This window comes from Halichoeres trimaculatus, unplaced genomic scaffold (genome assembly GCF_033239565.1).
Source record: "Halichoeres trimaculatus isolate MK-OKI-2021-1 unplaced genomic scaffold, fHalTri1.1 fHalTri1_scaffold_13, whole genome shotgun sequence".
Taxonomy (NCBI): domain Eukaryota; kingdom Metazoa; phylum Chordata; class Actinopteri; order Labriformes; family Labridae; genus Halichoeres; species Halichoeres trimaculatus.
This window is the reverse complement of record NW_027437191.1, coordinates 35,495,346-35,517,097: the sequence shown is the minus strand read 5'-3', so window position 1 is coordinate 35,517,097 and position 21,752 is coordinate 35,495,346. Positions and strand designations below refer to the sequence as shown.

General features: G+C 48.7%; 1 protein-coding gene across 2 annotated transcripts; it reads right to left on the bottom strand.

Moving 5' to 3' along the window:
* Positions 1 to 1,873: 1,873 nt before the first annotated feature.
* Positions 1,874 to 20,247, bottom strand: snx9b (sorting nexin 9b). 2 transcript variants are annotated; one of them, XM_074685314.1, is made up of 18 exons: positions 19,976 to 20,247; positions 18,037 to 18,123; positions 15,988 to 16,062; positions 13,370 to 13,489; positions 11,513 to 11,675; positions 7,100 to 7,238; positions 6,437 to 6,524; positions 6,120 to 6,245; positions 5,844 to 5,961; positions 5,617 to 5,747; positions 5,115 to 5,218; positions 4,924 to 5,027; positions 4,756 to 4,833; positions 4,511 to 4,587; positions 3,745 to 3,834; positions 2,863 to 2,977; positions 2,681 to 2,772; positions 1,874 to 2,581 (listed from the first exon to the last, which is right to left on the bottom strand). In XM_074685314.1, the coding sequence occupies exons 1-18, from the start codon at positions 19,985 to 19,987 to the stop codon at positions 2,534 to 2,536; spliced, it is 1,767 nt and encodes a 588-aa protein (XP_074541415.1). In that variant the 5' UTR covers positions 19,988 to 20,247; the 3' UTR covers positions 1,874 to 2,533. The 2 variants fall into 2 exon arrangements, with proteins under 2 accessions (XP_074541415.1, XP_074541417.1); XM_074685316.1 differs by having other exon boundaries at positions 6,437 to 6,521.
* Positions 20,248 to 21,752: the final 1,505 nt, after the last annotated feature.

Genomic DNA, 21,752 nt, shown 5'->3' with positions numbered 1-21,752 from the left:
CACACACACACACTCACACACAGAGACATGGATCCAGTCCCAGAGCAGAGTATAAATCATTGTTTAATAAATCAAACAGAATCTTTGCTCTTTGAGTTAAACTGTATTGCAAATATTTCTATACATAAAATAGTTTCTCAGTGACACGAAGCTCCTGAAGCTCGGATAGAAGACGTAAATACATAGAAACCTTTATTTTCATGTGAAGCAGACAGAGGGTGAAGATTAGAGGCTGATTGAAAAGTGGGCAGTGAAAAAGCAGAGATGCAAACACGTCTCCTTCTGGTCTAAACCATCAAACGTCAGAGTTTCACCTTCATATGAAACTCTTCATCTGCTGGAAGAACAGACAGGAAGTCTTCAGGACGACCAGCGGAGAGAATCATCGCCATGCATCAATAATAACCCCGTCACGTTTCCTGCATCGTCCTCCTCCGACCTGTAAACTGCAGGGTCATGGTACCCCGGCTGGAGGAGGCGCAGAGGAGCAGGCAGCTCCCTCTCCTCAGAGGGATAAGGCACGCGGGCCGGACAGGAAGAGGGTGGAGCTTCCTGTGAGCTCAGAGGAAGTGCAGGACGAATGGGGGGGGATGTACACAGACACAAACGCGCTCACTGACAGAGAGAAAGCTACAGGCCCGTCAGCTCAGAGAGAAAGCTACAGGCCCGTCAGCTCAGAGAGGAAACTACAGGCCCGTCAGCTCAGAGAGAAAGCTACAGGCCCGTCAGCTCAGAGAGGAAACTACAGGCCCGTCAGCTCAGAGAGGAAACTACAGGCCCGACAGCTCAGAGAGAAAGCTACAGGCCCGTCAGCTCAGAGAGAAAGCTACAGGCCCGTCAGCTCAGAGAGAAAGCTACAGGCCCGTCAGCTCAGAGAGGAAACTACAGGCCCGTCAGCTCAGAGAGGAAGCTACAGGCCCGTCAGCTCAGAGAGAAAGCTACAGGCCCGTCAGCTCAGAGAGAAAGCTACAGGCCCGTCAGCTCAGAGAGGAAACTACAGGCCCGTCAGCTCAGAGAGAAAGCTACAGGCCCGTCAGCTCAGAGAGAAAGCTACAGGCCCGTCAGCTCAGAGAGGAAACTACAGGCCCGTCAGCTCAGAGAGAAAGCTACAGGCCCGTCAGCTCAGAGAGAAAGCTACAGGCCCGTCAGCTCAGAGAGGAAAGTAAAGATCTGATGAAAGGAGCCGTCGGTGTTTTTGACTTTCTGTAAATGATCTGGTCACCTTCATCCTCAGCGCTGAGAGCAGAAGAACGACCGATATCACTTTGATAAACTGGAAGCAAACGCATTTTTACTCCAATGGTTCAACAAAAACTGAGGTTTGTCCCCAAACAGAGAAATTCCTGTTTGACTTCATCAGATCTGACTTTTGACCTTTACACCTTTACTCCTTTACTCCTTTACTCCTTTACACCTTTACTCCTTTACACCTTTACACCTTTACAATTTTACTCCTTTACTCTCTGTGTCTCCAGCCAGCGAGTCTGCTGAGGGAAAACGGTGTCAGGGCTTTTCAGCTCCTGTGTCTGTGTGCAAACGTGAGAGCCGTGGATGAAGGTGAGGATGGGACTGACGGCCTGAGCAGAGGAGGAGGAGGAGGAGGAGGAGGAGGAGGAGGAGGAGGAGGAGGAGGAGGAGGAGGAGGAGGAGGTGAGGAAAGAGGGAGAGGAAAGGAGAAGTGAGACTTACATCAAAGGCAGGGAGTAGGGAGTAGGGAGCAGGGAGCAGGGAGCAGGGAGCAGGGAGCAGGGAGCAGGGAGCAGGAAGTAGTGAGCAGGGAGCAGGGAGCAGGGAGCAGGCAGCAGGAAGTAGGAAGCAGGGAGCAGGGAGTAGGGAGCAGGGAGCAGGAAGTAGTGAGCAGGGAGCAGGAAGTAGTGAGCAGGGAGCAGGGAGTAGAAAGCAGGGAGCAGGGAGCAGGGAGCAGGGAGCAAGGAGCAGGGAGCAGGGAGCACGGGGAAGGAAGTAGGGAGCAGGGAGCAGGGAGCAGGAAGTAGGAAGCAGGGAGCAGGGAGCAGGGAGCACGGGGAAGGAAGCAGGGAGCAAGGAGCAGGGAGCACGGGGAAGGAAGTAGGAAGCAGGGAGCAGGGAGCACGGGGAAGGAAGCAGGGAGCAAGGAGCAGGGAGCACGGGGAAGGAAGTAGGAAGCAGGAAGTAGGAAGCAGGGAGCAGGGAGCAGGGAGCAGGAAGTAGGAAGCAGGGAGCAGGGAGCAGGGAGCAGGGAGCAGGGAGCAGGGAGCAGGGAGCAGGAAGTAGTGAGCAGGGAGCAGGAAGTAGGAAGCAGGGAGCAGGGAGCAGGGAGCAGGGAGCAGGAAGTAGGAAGCAGGGAGCAGGGAGCAGGGAGCAGGGAGCAGGGAGCAGGGAGCAGGGAGCAGGGAGCAGGATGTAGGAAGCAGGGAGCAAGGAGCAGGGAGCACGGGGAAGGAAGTAGGAAGCAGGAAGTAGGAAGCAGGGAGCAGGGAGCAGGAAGTGGAGGAAGTCAGGTCCTGGATGTGGAGCTGGACTTCCTGTCCGTAGTGGAGGCGGGGCAGCGCCCTCACATGGTGGTGAACTGACTGTGTGCCTGTTTGAGTTTCTCAGCGATCTGTGGGTCAGAGGAGAGAAACGTGGTCAGTGGGCGTCGACACACTGTGGAGGATGGAGCGTTCCCATTGGCTCTGACAGACAGGTTAAAGGTCGTTACCGTCTCATAAAACTTGACTTGCTCCTCCAGGTACAGCTGCATGACGCGGTTGTAGTCATAGATGCGGTTGCTATGGAAATGGTTCATCTCAGCTGTGGGAAAGAAGAGAGGAGACTTAACGACACGGCGCCACCATCAGAGCGCGGACGCACACACGTGTGTCAGAGCGAGCGTGTTGTCACCTTGTAGAGCGTAAGACATGGTGCTGACGCGTTTGGCCATGGTCACTTTGTCCTGAGGAGTTATTTTACTGGCTGACACCAACTTGTCGGCCTCCTTCACTTTGTCTATGGCAGCCTGCAGGGATCAAACCAGAGACGTCAATCAGCAAAGCTTTCAGTTTTTACTTCCATTTCTGTCCTCAGGGCCACGTTAGAGCAGCTGTAACATCTTTACTGAATCAGAATCTGACTCCAGGCTGAAAGCTCGTCCACAGAGAGCAGCTTCACCTGTTTATCACCTGTTTTCACCTGTTTTCACCTGTTTTCACCTGTTTTTCACCTGTTTTCTCCTGTTTTCACCTGTTTTTCACCTGTTTTCACCTGTTTTCACCTGTTTTTCACCCGTTTTTCACCTGTTTTCACCTGTTTTTCACCTGTTTTCACCTGTTTTTCACCTGTTTTCACCTGTTTTCACCCGTTTTTCACCTGTTTTCACCTGTTTTCACCTGATTTCACCCCTTTTTCACCTGTTTTTCACCTGTTTTCACCTGTTTTCACCCGTTTTCACCTGTTTTCACCCGTTTTCACCCGTTTTTCACCTGTTTTCACCTGTTTTCACCTGATTTCACCCCTTTTTCACCTGTTTTCACCTGTTTTCACCCGTTTTCACCCGTTTTCACCTGTTTTTCACCTGTTTTCACCCGTTTTTCACCCGTTTTTCACCTGTTTTCACCTGTTTTCACCTGATTTCACCCCTTTTTCACCTGTTTTCACCCGTTTTCACCCGTTTTCACCCGTTTTCACCCGTTTTTCACCTGTTTTCACCTGTTTTTCACCTGTTTTCACCTGTTTTCACCTGTTTTTCACCTGTTTCCAGGTCACGCTGTGCGTCACCGTCCGTACCTTATGAACTCCGATGGTGTCCGGGAAGCAACCGAGAAGACCCTTATACTCGTTGTTGGTCTCCATGAGGAAGTGCAGGTCTTTCCTGGGCTGGGAACAGAAGGACAGAGTCACTAAGAGAGGACCGTGACCAACAACAACAACAGGAAACAACAACAACAACAACGACAACAACGACAACAACAACAACGACAACAACAACAACAACAACAACAGGTCCACAACAGGAAACGGCACGCAGATCTGAAAGTGAGGGAAGGAAACAGGAGAACATCACGTCACACAGGAAACTGACTGCAGACCTTCCTGATACGCTACGGGGTCTGAACCAGGAAGGAGGACCTAACCCTGCTGGGTCATCAGAGGGGGGGGACCTGCAGGTTACACGCCGTAAACTCAGCGCGTAGCTACAGAAAGGCTAACGTCTACAGGAGCTCTGACACCTGTCTGCAGCAGCACAGGCAGCACAGGCAGCACACGCAGCACACGCAGCACACGCAGCACACGCAGCACACGCAGCACACGCAGCACACGCAGCACACGCTTACCAACACGCTCCTCCCTCTGTACACTGCTGAAACACCACACACCGAGGACGGAGTTAGTGACACACACACACACATACACACCCACACACACTCTCAGGGTGCCAGGGCTGCAGGGTCAGTCAAACATCGCCGTGGCGTGCATACACACACAGACAGGACGCGGCGACGCAGCGACGCGGCGACGCGGCGACGCAGCGACGCAGCGACGCAGCTCCTACCTGCTCTGCCACCATCGTAGCGATCTCCTCGTACGTCTTCCCCGCCGCGGTCATGGCGTCAGTCAGGGTGGACTCGCCTGCAGCAGAGAGGGTTAAAATCAGCCGTGTGTGTTTGCTTCACTTCAGATTTCCACACAGGTTATGACATCATCAGCATTTGTAAGGCGTTTTAAAAGACCACGCAGCGCAGGGACAGCCTCATGTTTACGCCTGAACGTGTCTCTGAATCTCTGATCCTGCCGTACCTTGGTACCCGCTGCTGGTGAAAACCGACGACAGGTTCTGGAAAGCCTTCCCGATCCGCTGGTACTCCTTGGGCAGAGCTGCAGAGAAAAGACACGAAGACGTTTTTCAGCTAAAACGGTCACTGATCCTCTCCATAACTCCTGAGCTCAGTGACAGAGGGGACGTACGGCCTGTGCATCTCTTCCAGTGCTCGTGGCCCACGGTGAGGATCTCCTTCACCCCGTCGTCCATGGATTTGGTAAACCTGCTGAACTGCTCACACTTCTGCTCCCTGTGGACACAGTTCACGTTTAAAGCTAAACCAGACAAACGCTGCTTGATCTGTGGGTGATTCAAGTAAAAATGGACAAAGACTCACACGTCCATCAGGTCCAGGTCTGGAGCTTCAGGCTCTATTGTGGAGAAAATCATGACTCCAACCGTCTCGTCCTTCTCTGCTTTTCTCTTTCCCATTTTCCAGTCCTGCATCAACAAACCATCACTGAGGGAAAGCCTCTTCATCACCAACAAACCCAAATAAAACCACTGGAAATGAGGCTGAAAACTCCTGTTTTTTAAGTTTGAATGTTTGAAAACATCACAGCGGGGTCGGTGCCAGGCGAGACGACTGACAGCATGAGGAGGAAAAACGCTTCATTTCCCTTTTCAACAGGAAACACTCAGAGCGAGTTAACGTGGGATCGTCAGAGGAAATCATGAGTGAGAGCGAACACAGGCTCAGGACACATCAGGAAGGAGATCTTTGCTCAGGGGCCGGTTAGAGAGCCCCCTACAGCAGCTCTAAGCGTCAGTGACCGGAGCATGTTTACGTCCTACACATGACGGCCAATAATCTGAGGGAGAAAGCTTCGAAATCTCACCTTCTCGTCCTTGTAGGTGAGGAAAGTCTGGAAAACTTCGCTGCTGGAAACAACCGGGTGTCTGCACATCCTGGTCATCCAGCCCTGCAGCCTCTCCATACGCATCTTTATGAACTCCTCCTCAAACCGCCCTGCAGCAGGAAGGAGCAGGAAGGAGCAGGAAATCATCTTTTCACGCTGTCACCACAAACAGGTACCTCAGTGCTCTGCAGGAGCTCCCAGCTCACCTGTCACCTGCTTGTCTGGTAGAGAGGGGATGGGGATGGCCGAGCCAAACTTGTCCAGAAGCCTCTCGTAGAGCCAGTCGAAGTGTTTGTATCTGTGGTTGACGGGTCGGTTTGTGGTCTGAAAACCAGCGACACGGGGTCAGGCACAGCGCAGGTCTTTATTATCATCATCAAAATTATTAAAATTATTATCATCATAAAATGATCATTATTATTATTATTTCATTATCATAAAGTGAACTGATCCAGGCCTCCAACACGCTCCAGGACACTCACGTTGGGTGTGATTTGGTACTCGATGTAGCTCTTCAGGCCGTACATCTTGGAGCCTTTCTTGGGGTCGGCGACCACGCAGTCCAGCTGAGCTTCAGGGTAAGACCACACCGGACCCACTTCCCCCATCTGAGGAAAAAGGGAGCGTTAAAAACCTGCTGCTGTTTCCAGCACGGAGCTCTGACAGGCCGTCAACAACTTCTGGATGTAAACAGAAAATGATTCAGTGATTCCTGTGAAGGACCAATCACGTTCGCTCTGAGGTTTAATGACGTAAAGAGTGAAACTGAAACAGGCAGAGGTATTCACAGGTAACCTACATAGATCGGTAACTTGTCTTTGCCCTTGGCCAGCTGCTTGCACAGGAGGTAGAGCTCTGGACCGGACTTGGAGAACCCAGGAAACCTGCTCGAAGGTGAAATCAGGACAGATGAGATTCAGGAGTCCTGTCCACACACCGTGTTTTACTTCTCATTGAATCAGACTTTTTAGGTCACAGCGAACTTTGTCAGGGCTCTGCAGCTGATGGCAACACACAGACACAGACACAGACACACACACACACACACACACACACACAACACACCTCCAACACACAGAGACACACACACCTCCAACACACAGACAGAGACACACACACCTCCAACACACAGAGACACACACACACCTCCAACACACACAGGGAGCAGGTGTGTGTGACAGGCATCATGAATCAACACACAAAGATTAAACAAAGATCTAAAGGCTCAGAGTTTGGTTATTTCATGAACATTTACGGGTCTAGACCTGTTCATGTTTTTTGTAAAGTGTCTTGAGATAATGTTTGTTATGATTTAGGGCTGTACAAATAAAGATTGATTGATTGATTGATTGATTGATTGATTGATTGATTGATTGATTGATTGATTGATTGATTGATTGATTGATTGATTGATTGATTGATTGATTGATTGATTGCACCTCCTGTCACTGAGGGAACCTACTTGTTGAGGGAGATCTTCATGGAGGAGCCATGAGCTCCTCCTCGTTGCATGGCGCCGCTGTCTCCAGACTCGGACTCGGCGTAGCCTCCGGTGGACTTCACGTCGTCCCACTCGTCGTCCCACTCGTCGTCCTCTGCTCCTGGGGAAACAGACACACACACTCTGCTGTTTCACTGATCAGAGACAGGAAGTACACGCTGTGTTTGATCAGGGACAGCTGACCGGGGGAAAAACAACCTTCAGACTGAGATTCACAGCTGATGGAGCTGATCCCTTCACCTGTGACTCTGACACAACCCTCATCTCTTCATCTTTCACTGTCGTGTTTCAGAGAGGGACGGCGAGCAGCACGGTCAAACTACCACTGACACTACGACCACAGGGAGCGATGAAATATTTCAGTCTGAGCTGAAAATGATCAGTTTCTCCTTTCTTCATCTGGAGCAGCTTTTTATTCTTAGTGTGGCTCTGAACCAGAGATGAGACGATGGTTTGAGGGGCTGACTGAAGCATCCTGACCCTAACCAAAGGATCCATCGTTTGATTTTATATTTAACATTTATAACATGCATCACTGACACACATTAAGACACACACATTAAAACACACACATTAAACACACACAGCATTTCTTTCTCTGAACTGAAAACAGAAGCTGTCGTTACCGCTCACACACTTCAGATTATATTTGTTTTAATGTTTATCAAAAAGTTCAAACTGAGTTTTCTGTTTTCCAGTTCACTGAAAACCAAAACCTGTGGGTTTGGTTTTGTTAACAGTAGTTTCTAAAACAAACACAAAACAACAGGAGGATCTAAAACTCTTTAAGCTAGCAGGTGAGCTAGCCACAGTTAGCATTAGCTGGAGATGGACAAAGATACTCTTCTCTCTGAGCTAAACCGTTTCACTGCTAAAATCTATTTGATGATTCAGTTTTTATTGATTGATAAGGACAAAGCAAACAGGCCAAAGCTGGATAAGCACGAGACGAGCAGCAGCTAAGCTACAGACAGCTAGCTTAGCTTAGCACAGGTAGTTGCTATGACAACTGAAAACAGGGTAAAAATGATCCACAGTAAAAGAAAAGTTCCTGTTTCTGTTCCTTCACTCTGCCTCCAGCTCCTCGACGCACGGAGGAAAAACTCAGAGACGTTCACTGAAGCTCTGACTCCACCAACACGCCGTGTTTACGTCATGCTCACTGAACTCCAGCCTCACACACGTTACAGACGTTAACACACCGTTAACACACACTTCACACACAGTTCACTCCTCTCTTCATACGTTAATACTAAGAGTTAGACCAAAGTGGAGGATTCACACACACATGCTCTCTGCAAAGACTTCCTCAGTCAGTTTGTTGGACGTTCCCCTCAGTAACTCATGCCAGTCAGCACAGCAGCAGGAGAAAAGCTCCAGGCCATGCAGGGGTACCTGTGTAATCGATCAGGTAGGGGTACGGGTAGATGTCTTTGGCAGGGGGAGAAAAAGGAAAGTCTGTTAATTCTTTTCACTGGTTTCATCCTCAAACGTCTCTTTTTCAGAACAAGAGGAGGAGTCAGGAAACAGCCCGGCCCTCTGTGTCTCTGACTCTGTCTCTCTGACTCTGTCTCTCTGACTCTGTCGCTCTGACTCTGTCGCTCTGACTCTGTCGCTCTGACTCTGTCCCTCTGACTCTGTCGCTCTGACTCTGTCGCTCTGACTCTGTCGCTCTGACTCTGTCGCTCTGACTCTGTCGCTCTGATTCTGTCTCTCTGACTCTGTCTCTCTGACTCTGTCTCTCTGACTCTGTCTCTCTGACTCTGTCCCTCTGACTCTGTCCCTCTGACTCTGTCCCTCTGACTCTGTCGCTCTGACTCTGTCCCTCTGACTCTGTCCCTCTGACTCTGTCCCTCTGACTCTGTCGCTCTGACTCTGTCGCTCTGACTCTGTCTCTCTGACTCTGTCCCTCTGACTCTGTCCCTCTGACTCTGTCCCTCTGACTCTGTCCCTCTGACTCTGTCGCTCTGACTCTGTCGCTCTGAATCTGTCGCTCTGACTCTGTCGCTCTGACTCTGTCTCTCTGACTCTGTCTCTCTGACTCTGTCACTCTGACTCTGTCTCTCTGACTCTGTCGCTCTGACTCTGTCGCTCTGACTCTGTCGCTCTGACTCTGTCTCTCTGACTCTGTCGCTCTGACTCTGTCTCTCTGACTCTGTCGCTCTGACTCTGTCGCTCTGACTCTGTCTCTCTGACTCTGTCTCTCTGACTCTGTCGCTCTGACTCTGTCTCTCTGACTCTGTCTCTCTGACTCTGTCGCTCTGACTCTGTCGCTCTGACTCTGTCTCTCTGACTCTGTCTCTCTGACTCTGTCGCTCTGACTCTGTCGCTCTGACTCTGTCTCTCTGACTCTGTCGCTCTGACTCTGTCTCTCTGGCTCTGTCGCTCTGACTCTGTCGCTCTGACTCTGTCTCTCTGACTCTGTCTCTCTGACTCTGTCTCTATGACTCTGTCTCTCTGACTCTGTCTCTCTGACTCTGTCGCTCTGACTGTCGCTCTGACTCTGTCGCTCTGACTCTGTCTCTCTGACTCTGTCTCTCTGACTCTGTCTCTATGACTCTGTCTCTCTGACTCTGTCTCTCTGACTCTGTCGCTCTGACTGTCGCTCTGACTCTGTCGCTCTGACTCTGTCTCTCTGACTCTGTCTCTCTGACTCTGTCTCTCTGACTCTGTCTCTCTGACTCTGTCTCTCTGACTGTCTCTCTGACTCTGTCTCTCTGACTCTGTCTCTCTGACTCTGTCGCTCTGACTCTGTCTCTCTGACTCTGTCGCTCTGACTCTGTCTCTCTGACTCTGTCGCTCTGAGTCACACATGACGCCAACTTTTCCATCGTCTGGCTCAAACAGAACCATGACTGGACCGTCTGATCCACGTGCTGGATCCATGTGTGTACGGACAGACCAGGCTGGACCGGTCCAAATAAAGAGGGTTCAGAGTAAGAAATAAAAACATATGTACGACTAAAACTGGGTTTTCTAACCAACGTTTCAGTCATGTCAGTGTACGCTACGAGCCTGAGAGGGACAGGAAGGGAAAGAGGAACAGGAAACGTGAGCGGACTCTGAGCGTTTCTCCTCGTGTTGTTCTGTGAACCAGCTGCTCGGCATCAGAGCCGGGACCGTCTGACCCGTTTCTGTCTGCAGAACATGTGTTCCCTGATCTTCAACAAAACAAAATGTTTTCAAGACAAAAACTGATGAGAAGCAGATCACTGTGGGCTCACTTCAACATCCTCACAAAACAAATCCTTCTTCTGTGCTAAAACCAAACCCCTTATCACAGGAAGTCCAGAGCTCCTAAAACAGTCCTGTTATTCAGGTTCTGACCCAAACACACTTTCAACATGTATGACCATCCTGAGGCCCTGCATGCTCCAACAGACTGACTGTATGATGGAGCGACGCCAGCTCATAAATAAAAACACACAGGCTGAAAAATAACATTAAAATACCTGAACCAGGCAACGCTTCAGACTGATGCTAACGAGTCCTGGAGTAAACGAGGCTTCAGGCTGAGTGTTTCTCTGAACGGCTCACTGAACGACTCACTGAAAGGCTCACTGAACGACTCTGAACGTCTCTCTGAACGACTCTCTGAACGGCTCACTGACGACTCTCTGAACGACTCACTGAACGACTCTCTGAACGGCTCTCTGAACGGCTCTCTGAACGGCTCTCTGATCGGCTCACTGACGACTCTCTGAACGACTCACTGAATGACTCTCTGAACGGCTCACTGTAGCTCTCTGAACGGCTCACTGAACATCTCTGAACAGCTCTCTGAACGACTCACTGAACAACTCTCTGAGCTGCTCTCTGAACGACTCACTGAACAACTCTCTGAGCTGCTCTCTGAACAGCTCTCTGAACGGCTCGCTAAACGACTCGCTGAAAGGCACAAGAATTGAACAGAACGACTCAGGGTTCGCTCACGTCACCAGTTGGTGAATCTTCTCAGAGGGAGAATTACTTATTTAAAAAAAAGAGAAAAACAACTTTGTTGTATGGCAACAGCGGAGGAGGCTTCTGGAGTGCTAAGGGGGGGTAAGCATTTCAGAGACAGCGGCCTCTTAGATCCGTCCTCTTTAACTGAATTCTGCTTCACCAAACGTTTCTCTACATTCAGACCGGTTTGACATGATCTACACGTTACCACGTTTGCTATGAACTCTGGGTAATGACAGGATTCATCAGAGCGCTTACGCTAACAGTGACAGTGAGATGGCGTGGAGCACTCACACAGAGCGTTTCCTGCCTGTCAGCGTATCCAACGCCTCTGATCTGCTTCAGAAAACATCTCCTGCTCCGTCACGGTCCGTCAGCTGCAGAATCAACCTGTGGATGCAGAGCTACGAGTCCAGGAGCTGCTCCTACCTGGGCCCTGGTAGGCCTGAGGGTGGCCCTGTGACACGGCGCTCCAGGGGTCCGCAGCGCTCTTCCCGGTCTGAGTGCCCTCTGGATTGGACGCCCAGTTGTTGCTGGACCCTCCTGCAGGATCTGCGTTCCACACGGACCAGGGGTCATTCCCGTTACTGGCCTGGAAGAGACGGGAACGGGAAACGTGAGGGACGACAGACACATGAGAGGTCAGGTGGGCGGAGCTTAAGAGACGGTTAAACATGTGGTCCACACAGCATGCGCCGTCAAACACATGATGCAAAACCTGGCCTCACCCAGGAAATCTGATCAGATAATCAGCTTTACAGCAGCAAACACACAGCAAACACGCAGCAAACACGCAGCAAACACACAGCAAACACGCAGCAAACACGCAGCAAACACGCAGCAAACACACAGCAAACACGCAGCAAACACGCAGCAAACAAACAGCAAACACGCAGCAAACACGCAGCAGTGACACGACTGCAGCCACGCAGGAGCAACACAAACCAGAAGAAGAAAAACGCTGCGTGTTTGAAAGAAGACGAGCTGGGAACGAGCGAACTCATGCACGAGCTGAAACATCCGATATTTAACACACACACACACACACACACACACACACACACACACACACACACACACACACACACACACACACACACACACACACACACACACTTCTCCTGAACATACGACATGCTTTCACTCTAACACACAGCGTCTCATGCAGGAAAATGTGTTTGTGTCTTTTCTGGATCAAAGTTAGCTTAGCTTAGCTTAGCTTAGCTTGGCTTAGCTTAGCTTAGCGCAGACCAAGATCTGAGGCTCCTGGACACAAACTGGTGCGGATCTGATCCAGATGATGAGAAGTTACACAATGACTGTGCCAACGCTGACACAGCAAATCCTGCAGCGGGAAACATTTCGACAGCAGCTTCCTGTTCACAGTGACACTTCAACAACAAGGCTGTGAAGATGATTTCTGATCTGATCCCACTCTGATCATCCTCTGGGTAAATTTGTCTGGTGCTGATTCATGTGATTTGTTTCTGTGAGGGTCTGACGGTGCTGATTCACCCGCTGAGGCCGTGTGTGGGTGTGATTGGTCGATCGGTGACATGTTAGTGTGTCTGTGCTGTGGTGCAGAGGGAGGATCATGCTTTCTGCAGGCAGGGGGAGCAGGAGGAGGAGCAGGAGGAGCAGGAGGAGGGGGATTTAGGAGGAGGGCTGGGTTTCATGCTCCTGGCCTCGTCCGCCCCCCCATGAACCGGTGGTTACCTGGTCTGGGGATGAAAAGTAGGGAGAAACGGGGGTGTCAGGGGTCTCCGGCTGGGGACTCAAGCCCCCAGCATCAGATACCTTGAGAGGGAGAGAGGTGACATCATCACAAAGCGCCAGCAGTGAGGGGTTCCCGCTCAGCAGGGGGTCACAGCGGTGCTGGGTAAACATGTTAGTGTGCTCAGGGTGCAAAGTGCTGAGGGAAGGAGGCTGACACGTTTCCTGTGCCCACATTTCTCCTGACCCAGCAGCACAGCTCACTTCCTGCCTGCGGTGGAGGGAAACGTTTCTGCTCGTCTCCGCCCGAAGCCTCCACGCTGCCTCCACCAACATCTCCCACAGCAGCTGCTCTCACTTCTGCATCTCTGGGGTTCACACTTTGCTGAGCAGACGTCAGAAAAACTCAGTCATCGCCCACTTCTGCTTCCTCTGTAACATCACCTCTGACCCGCACCGTGGAGATAAATAACTGTGTAGTTTACGTCTCTGACTCTTCAGGCAGGAGCACACGGCCGTGATGAGACGCTGAAAGGATAAAACATAACTCTCATGATGAAGGGAGAGCCTTACCTGGTTTTGTGCAGGCGCTGACGGGGGAGCGTACGCGTCAAAGATGGACAGATCTGTGGCCGCGGCATTTCCCAGACTTGGTGCAGGCACTGCCGGTGCTGCTGGGAACGACTTGTTCAGCTACAAACAGAGAAACAGAGAGCGTCTCATCAGGACACAGGCCGCGGTTTGATGACTCTTAAAGGCACATTCTTCGTTGGTCATGTGACCAGGACATCAGGACGTCCCCTGGTTCTGCTCAGCAGCCTCTGGGCTGAACTTCCTGTTTGAGTCCAGGCTACACACTTCTTCCCACATCAACGCTGTGGAGGAGAAAGTTCTGGCTGTTCTGCTGTGAACCGGTTCTGTTTTCATGGAGCTTTTTAAACCCTGCAGGTTTCATGAGATGATGGAAGTAACAGACTGAACATTACATAAGCCTGAGTGAAACGGGAACATGATCGAACAGAGCCGGGCAGCTGGAGAGGTTACCTGAGGTCAGACAAACACAGGTCGCACAGCGCGTTGGGATCATGTAAACTCTATTGTTGAAGACGGATCAGTGGTTCAGCTCGGGCTCAATGAACTCTTAGCGTGTTTCTCTTGATGCGTCTCTCTGTGCCTCTCTCTGATTGGCTGCAGAGTGAATCATGACCTCATCATGTGGTCACAGCTACTGCATCAAACTGGATGTGAGCGCGTGCAAACACAAACACAAACACAAACACAAACACAAACACAAACACAAACACAAACACAAACACAAACACTGATCAGCTGAGCCCTGAAGGAGGAACATCCTGTGGTGGTTTCTGATTGGAGGAGGAGGCAGCAGAAATAAACCCTCCGCTCAAACTAGAGCCGATCCCAGGATGTGATGTCTGACTTTACCCAGCTTCACTTCTCCTCCAGCTGTGATCAACTTCTCAGGCTGATTCATCAAAACCCCAAAACAGAAGCTTTCTCTACAAGAAGAGAGATTTCACCTCATGTCACACTGACAGGATGAATCCTCAGAGAGGAGCCAGGATCAGTCATTAAGGTTTCACCTCCTCCTGTCGACAATGTGGCAAAAAAGTATCTTTCTAAAAAAGCAGCCGATCTTTATGACTTTCTTTAGAGAGCACAAAACCAGCAGCAGCTGAGAGAAGACGACAGGAAGAGAGACATGAAAAGACTAAAATAAAGAACACAGACAAACGCTCGGCGTGGGTTTGTCAGTTTGAGAGGACGACTCGTGAGGAGGAAACGTCACAGGAAATGAAAGAGAAAGTTTTTAAAGTCTGAATTTGATCCCAGCACCCCAGAGTTAATAACCGACCAGAGCAGATTTTAATCCAGCACGGATTCTGTGAATGTGATAAACTGATATTTTAGATTTATCTAAGTGTAGAAATCATGCCCCCCCACCATCTGAAGTCAGATCATGTGATCAGACGGTGCTCAGACAGACGTGAGGGCGACAGGAAGCAGTGAGCTGCAGAGGCTTTCAGATAAAACCAGTCTCCTGTTACAGACTCTGTGGCTGCAGCCTCCTCTCAGTGGGGGGGGGTCAGGCCTCTGATCACCGTATCATGTTGTAACTTCCTGTTTACGGCAGAGCCCCGACCTGGGAGGGAAATATCACAGCGTATATGAAGCTAGCTGTTAAACTAATGATCCTCAGGGATGGCAGAAAAACACCTGCATCTGGATTTTTGGTTTCAATGATTTTAAATTCATGATTTCTTGATCAGAAATCTTTGTTTTCACTTAAATCCTTCATTTCAGTCTTTGTTTATAAACTGGATTGGAAAAGGTTGAGATGTCAGGTCCCCTGAACAAACCCTACAAACTGACTCATGTGATGAACTTTTTTCAGGGAAATATGATAAAGTCTGTGAACATCATCATCATCTAACTTTTTCACATGGTCTGGGGTTAAAAAAGCAAACTACATATAAGAAATCAGAAACATCAAAGATTCATGATTAAAATCAAATCGGCCAAAATCATCAAACCATCACATCAGGGGGAAGCAGACCATGAAACCCGTGGAGCTCGTATCAGTTTGATTCCTTCACATGTTTGTTCTTTTGTTACATATTCTGTGGAGTAAAACACGTTTCCAAGCGTGTCGTGAACAGAAATCTCTGGAGGGGAAATAAACGCGTCGTCTGGGCGTAAAGAAATCCCCGTCCTCCTCTCTGAGCTGAGTCAGCCCCTGAAAGCTGACCCAGGTGTGAACTCAGTGGACCAATCAGAAACAAACACTTTCCTGGCTCTGTCTCTGAGTTTAACCTCTGTGAGGGTGAACCGCTGCTCTATGTCGTCACAGGAGCGTCCTGATGAAAACTGCAGCGTGGACCTTTGTCCCCGTGGGCTGTGGAGCTTTTTATTCAACCAAACGTCAAAACAAAAGACACTGAATCTGTTCACAGCGACAAATATAAGGGTCAGAATCAAAGATCTGATTTTAACGTGTTCAACAACATGTTAGATGTTTTTTTTTTCATGTGTAGTTTTCATCCTCTCAGCTGAACATTAAACGAGTCCCTCCACAGACTGAGAGGGCTGATTTATTCCCCAGGGCTGGTGTTAATGTCTGGGCCAGTGAGGGATGTACGTGTTAAACACGTCACACAGTAACGGCGCCGTACCTCGATGTAGTCCTCTGGAACCAGTCCAACTTCTCCCCTGGAGTTCTGAGCTTCGATCCAGCCGCCTCCGATGTGCTGCAAGAGAGAGAGACCCAGAAAAACCTGTCAGCTGGTCCCGGCTCAGGCCCACAGAGAGCTCACACAGACACCGCTTCAGAAATACACACGTGTACATATGCACACGCCACGTTTTATTACTGTGTTGTTGTTGAGCTGGTTTCACAGAGAGAAACTAAAACAGATTTTAACTTAAAATGAATTCACCAGGAGCTCTGCACGGACTGTGTGTGAGGCTTTTCTCAGTCTGGTTCACAAACAGCAGCGTTAGCAGGGTTAGCAGTTAGGGTTAGCAGGGTTAGCAGTTAGGGTTAGCAGGGTTAGCAGGGTTAGCAGTTAGGGTTAGGGTTAGCAGGGTTAGCAGTTAGGGTTAGGGTTAGCAGTTAGGGTTAGCAGGGTTAGCAGTTAGGGTTAGGGTTAGCAGGGTTAGCAGTTAGGGTTAGCAGTTAGGGTTAGGGTTAGGGTTAGGGTTAGCAGGGTTAGCAGTTAGGGTTAGGGTTAGCAGTTAGGGTTAGCAGGGTTAGCAGTTAGGGTTAGGGTTAGCAGGGTTAGCAGTTAGGGTTAGCAGTTAGGGTTAGGGATAGGGTTAGGGTTAGCAGGGTTAGCAGTTAGGGTTAGCAGGGTAGCAGTTAGGGTTAGGGTTAGCAGGGTTAGCAGTTAGGGTTAGCAGGGTTAGCAGTTAGGGTTAGGGTTAGCAGGGTTAGCAGTTAGGGTTAGGGTTAGCAGGGTTAGCAGTTAGGGTTAGCAGGGTTAGCAGGGTTAGCAGTTAGGGTTAGGGTTAGCAGGGTTAGCAGTTAGGTTTAGGGTTAGCAGGGTTAGTCACAGTTAGGTTTGCTCAGTTCAGTCTGTCTCTGCACCTTTAGCATCAGATACAAACGCTGACGATAGCCAGGTTAGTTTCTGTAAACACGGCTCCCTGGACAAATTCCTGCGCGCTCAGTTTGTTTAAGGAAGAAAAAGGACGCTCTGCTGCTGTCCTCACACTCTGGCTCCTGATTGGCTCCTGATTGGCCAACAGAGACTTTGATTAGAAAGCTAAGTGGGTCAGTACACAGGGGGTGACCTTTGACCTGCTGTGACTGGCTGTGATGACATCATGTTTGCTCCCACTGTTGTTCCCTTCCTTCCTTCCTTCCTCTGAGCGCGTTCATGAGACATTTACAGACAACCTGAGGTCATGTGATCGGGGCCTGTAAAGGACGGTCGGTGGTCACGAGTCAGGAGGACGCTGAGCTTTGAACAGTTTGTTTCATGTTGTAAATCTAAAGCTCAGGCAAACAACGATATGTACGGATCATCTTCCTGAGAGGGTCAACCTGTTTTATATCAGCTCTGAATCAGCTGCAGATCAGAACGTGAGGCTTTCAGCAATGAGCTGTTTCTGTGCAGATGTGTAGCTCTGTGAGGTACAGCACACCTCAGCTCCCATGAGATGAAAGAAGAGTCTTTAAAATCCGACCAGCACTCTGTAACATTAGTTTCCTTCATAAAACACCACCGCTTCCTCTGAACGCGTGGTTATAACCAGAGAGAACAGTCCAACAGAGCGGCTCAGGTAGACCAGCTCACTTTGTTACGTAGGTCACATGCTTTGACAGAAAGGTGGACGCTTGCTTCTTTGAGCGCCACCTTCTGGGTAAACAATAGAATACGTGTCTGTGTTATTCTGGTGTACTGGTCTGTATCATTCACCTGTTCACAGCCTGTAGAGCTGAGACTCTGACGGACACCTCTGTGACTTTATGGAGTTGTGTGGTTTGGGGTCACGTTGATGCTGACCTCTTTTACTTTTCAAGGTGAACAAAATTAAAAAACTGACAGTTTTTAGTTGCTTTTCATTTTTACGTGTGCACACGTTCTTCAGGGTACCCCAGGTCCTCAGGTGAGCCCCCAGAGTGTCGACACACCCCTGGTCATGTGACCCTGCCCACAGTGTTCACTTCCTGTATGGAGGTCTACGGTGAATAAAGGTGAGGTTGTGTGTGTCTTTACCTGGTTGGTGATGGTGACAGTTTCTCCTTCTTTCACTGATAACTCGTTGTTTCCAGGCTCAGCGATGAAGTCGTATAAAACTTGTGCCTGAACACAAACGAGAGGAGAAAACAAAGTCTCACTGTGTGTTTGATTTACAGAGGCAACACATCAACATCTACATGCTCGTCTCGCACCAACACATCTGACTGAAACCTCATTAATCTGAAGCTCATAGAGTTCAATAAAGACTCCGTTAAACAGGACAAACCTGTTTTTAATTTTCTGCTGACTGCAGGCGTCAGTTTCAACCAACAACACCAGCACCAGGTTAACGTTCAGCTCAGCTCCAGAGAGAGTTATTCCCACACTGACCCACATCTGATAATCTTCAACACCAGCCACATACACACACACACACACACACACACACACACACACACACACACACACACACACACACACACACACACACACACACACACACACACACACACACACACACACACACGAGCAAACGCATGTGATGGAGAACTAGAGCTTCACGGTTCATTTCATTACTGATTTACACCTTGTCTCACCTGCTTCTTGACATTAATCTGTAACACACTCTGTGTCCAAACTGCTTTGAGTTACAGTGTGTGAATATCTAACCAACACGTTTATTAACCAACATGTTTATTAACCAACTAGTTAATTAACCAACACGTTTATTAACCAACATGTTTATTAACCAACATGTTTATTAACCAACATGTTTATTAACCAACATGTTTATTAACCAACACGTTTACTAACCAACACGTTCATTAACCAGTGACACAGATTTCAAGGCCTCTTGTTCTTTCCTGAACAATGAACTATCTTTAGAGTCGGCCTGCCACCTCCCAGGAGCTCAGGAAACGGGAGAGAGTGTGTGTGTGTGTGTGTGTGTGTGTGTGTGTGTGTGTGTGTGTGTGTGTGTGTGTGTGTGTGTGTGTGTGTGTGTGTGTGTTAAACAGGAACTTGTGGATGTTTCTGCTCTGCTCTCGTCTCTTGTTAATAACAGCTGGTTTTGTGGTTTTGTGGTTTTGTGATGATGTGAGCAGGTCTGGACTTCACGCTCAGTCTGGTCCGGTTTCAAACAGTGCTTTAGTTTCTATCACTGTGATGACGATGATGTTTGACTCGGGGAGGTGAGTTAGAAATCAATCTGCATGGAGAGGGGAGCACATCTCCTGAGCTCACCTGTAGTCTAACCACAGGTGAGCTTCATTAACGATTAACAGTGTGATTAAAATAATCGTAGGAGCTGGAAGCTCAGAATATCAAATGCACAAACACTAAGGCTGAGAAAGCAGAAAATTTTATTGGTTTATCTAAAAAATATCTTTAAAAACTGAGTGTTTTGATATTTAATACACATCCTGGGTCTGTTTTCACAAACACCAGCTGAGACAGAAATAATCACTGATGGATCAATCATGAGTTGTTATTAAAGTAAGACTTCTGTATATTATACATTTACTCTCAGATCTACTTAAACAAAATCACTGTTTGATTAAAAAATGACAGAATCTCACACTCATACCGTCCCTAAAGCGAAAATAAATCACACACGCAGAAAACTACATTTCCCAGCATTCCACGGAAGTACGAATGACCCGCACTGGAAGGTAGTAAAATGTCACAAGACACTTTCTTAATGAGGCACATTTTCCATGTACAGAGCAAACACACGAATCACATTCACTGCATGCACATACTTAAGTTTTACTTTCACCGTTTCCTCCGAGTATCTGAGAGTTTCTGCGCCTCCACATGAAGCTGACCGAGCGGAGGAAACAGGGAAACTGTAGTAACCCTGTTTCCTTCAGCTACACAGCGCGCAGTAATCAGAGTAAACCTACTGTCAGACTAACTCAGGGAAGTTTCTCTCCCAGGTGACGCTGAAAGTGCGCAGAGAGGTGGTCGGACTCACCTTTAGCGCCATTGTCGAAGCATTGATCAATCATTACAAACACAGGCCCTGTGGTTTTCAGGATTCCCAGTCCTCAGCTGGACATTTCCCCCGCTGCTTTTCAGCTGAGAGCGAAGGAAACGCGATAACTCCTCCTCTGAGTCCAACAAGTCCAGACACTAAATCCACTCCGTCACATTAAACTCCGCAAAACCTGCGGATCTGCGGCAGCGAGAGGCGAGAGGAGCTCGACAGAAAGTTTGAGGCGCAAAGAGCTGCTGTCAGCGCGGAGGGAGGGAGTGACCTGCGCCGCCGAGACAAACCGGAAAGGTGGTGAGTCTCCGGCAGGGCCCTCCAAGACATGACGAACAGCAGGGGGAAACGTTCAGGCCAACTCCACACTGTCAGATAGCCCACTTTTTACTGCACGAATAAAACAAGACGCAGCGTGGGAAAATGTTTTAATTCACAAACAGTAAAAACACAGAGAAACATCAGGACACATGCATGGAGAAACTTGGTAAGTAAATATAATAGACTTTAAAAAAAAAAAAATCTTTATTAGAAAAGGCAGGAACCAAAACTGTTACAGTTCTTATTTTATAAACTAATTCACAATAACTTCTACAAATAGCTACAGTAAATCTTTTGACCCGGTTCGGTTCTGGTCCTGGGGAATTATTTGATGATTGTGTCTCTGCAGGTTTCGGGTATGTTGGTGTTTACTGACGCTGTTGCTGACGGTTCACAGCTGATCCAACGGCTGAAAGGGAGGGACTCTGATCCTGTTTGTGGAGCTGAGTCGCCCTCTGCTGGAGTCCAGGTGTAACTGCACACACTGAGCATTTAAAGGGAGTTTCAGCTGTGACCAGAAAACTTTATCTTTATGTTTTAAAATGTTCAACATTTAAAAAAAACATTAGCCAATGAAAATAAATGGGAAATAATCCGTCACCATAGAAACCACACGGGTGATGATGTCATAATGTTACACAGGTGATGATGTCATAAGGATCCTTCATCTTTCTCCAGCTTCTTTACATTCAAGTTCAACATTAATGAAAACCACACACCTGGTGATGTCATCTGACGTTGTTGTCTGATGTCATCGAGTGATGTCATAGAATGATGTCTTCAAAAACTGTTAAATGATGTCATAGAATTATGTCATTGAATGATGTCATAGAACGATGTATTAGAATCATGTGTTAGAATGATGTCATAGAATGATGTCATAGAACGATGTAGTAGATCCAGAGTGCTCTGAACTTTTAATATCTGGAGTTATTTAGACGTTGCTGGTGTTTCAGTGAAAAGTGTGACCCTGTTAACTGGTGAATCTCAGCTGTTACTGACACCTTTAGCTGAGATTCCCCAGTTAGCAGGGTCGCTATTAACTCCCAGTTAGCATGGTCGCTATTAACTCCCAGTTAGCATGGTCGCTAGTAACTCCCAGTTAGCATGGTCGCTAGTAACTCCCAGTTAGCATGGTCGCTATTAACTCCCAGTTAGCATGGTCGCTATTAACTCCCAGTTAGCATGGTCGCTATTAACTCCCAGTTAGCAGGGTCGCTATTAACTCCCAGTTAGCATGGTTGCTATTAACTCCCAGTTAGCATGGTCGCTAGTAACTCCCAGTTAGCATGGTCGCTATTAACTCCCAGTTAGCAGGGTCGCTATTAACTCCCAGTTAGCATGGTTGCTATTAACTCCCAGTTAGCATGGTCGCTAGTAACTCCCAGTTAGCATGGTCGCTATTAACTCCCAGTTAGCATGGTCGCTATTAACTCCCAAACAC

Bases quoted from the DNA above. Each gene is read 5' to 3' on its own strand.
- snx9b (XM_074685314.1), bottom strand. The intron at 11,676-13,369 runs GTAAGGCTCTCC...CGTCTCTTCCAG, and splicing joins CAGCGCCTGCACAAAACCAG to GCCAGTAACGGGAATGACCC. The intron at 5,962-6,119 runs GTGAGTGTCCTG...GCTGGTTTTCAG, and splicing joins AGTACCAAATCACACCCAAC to ACCACAAACCGACCCGTCAA.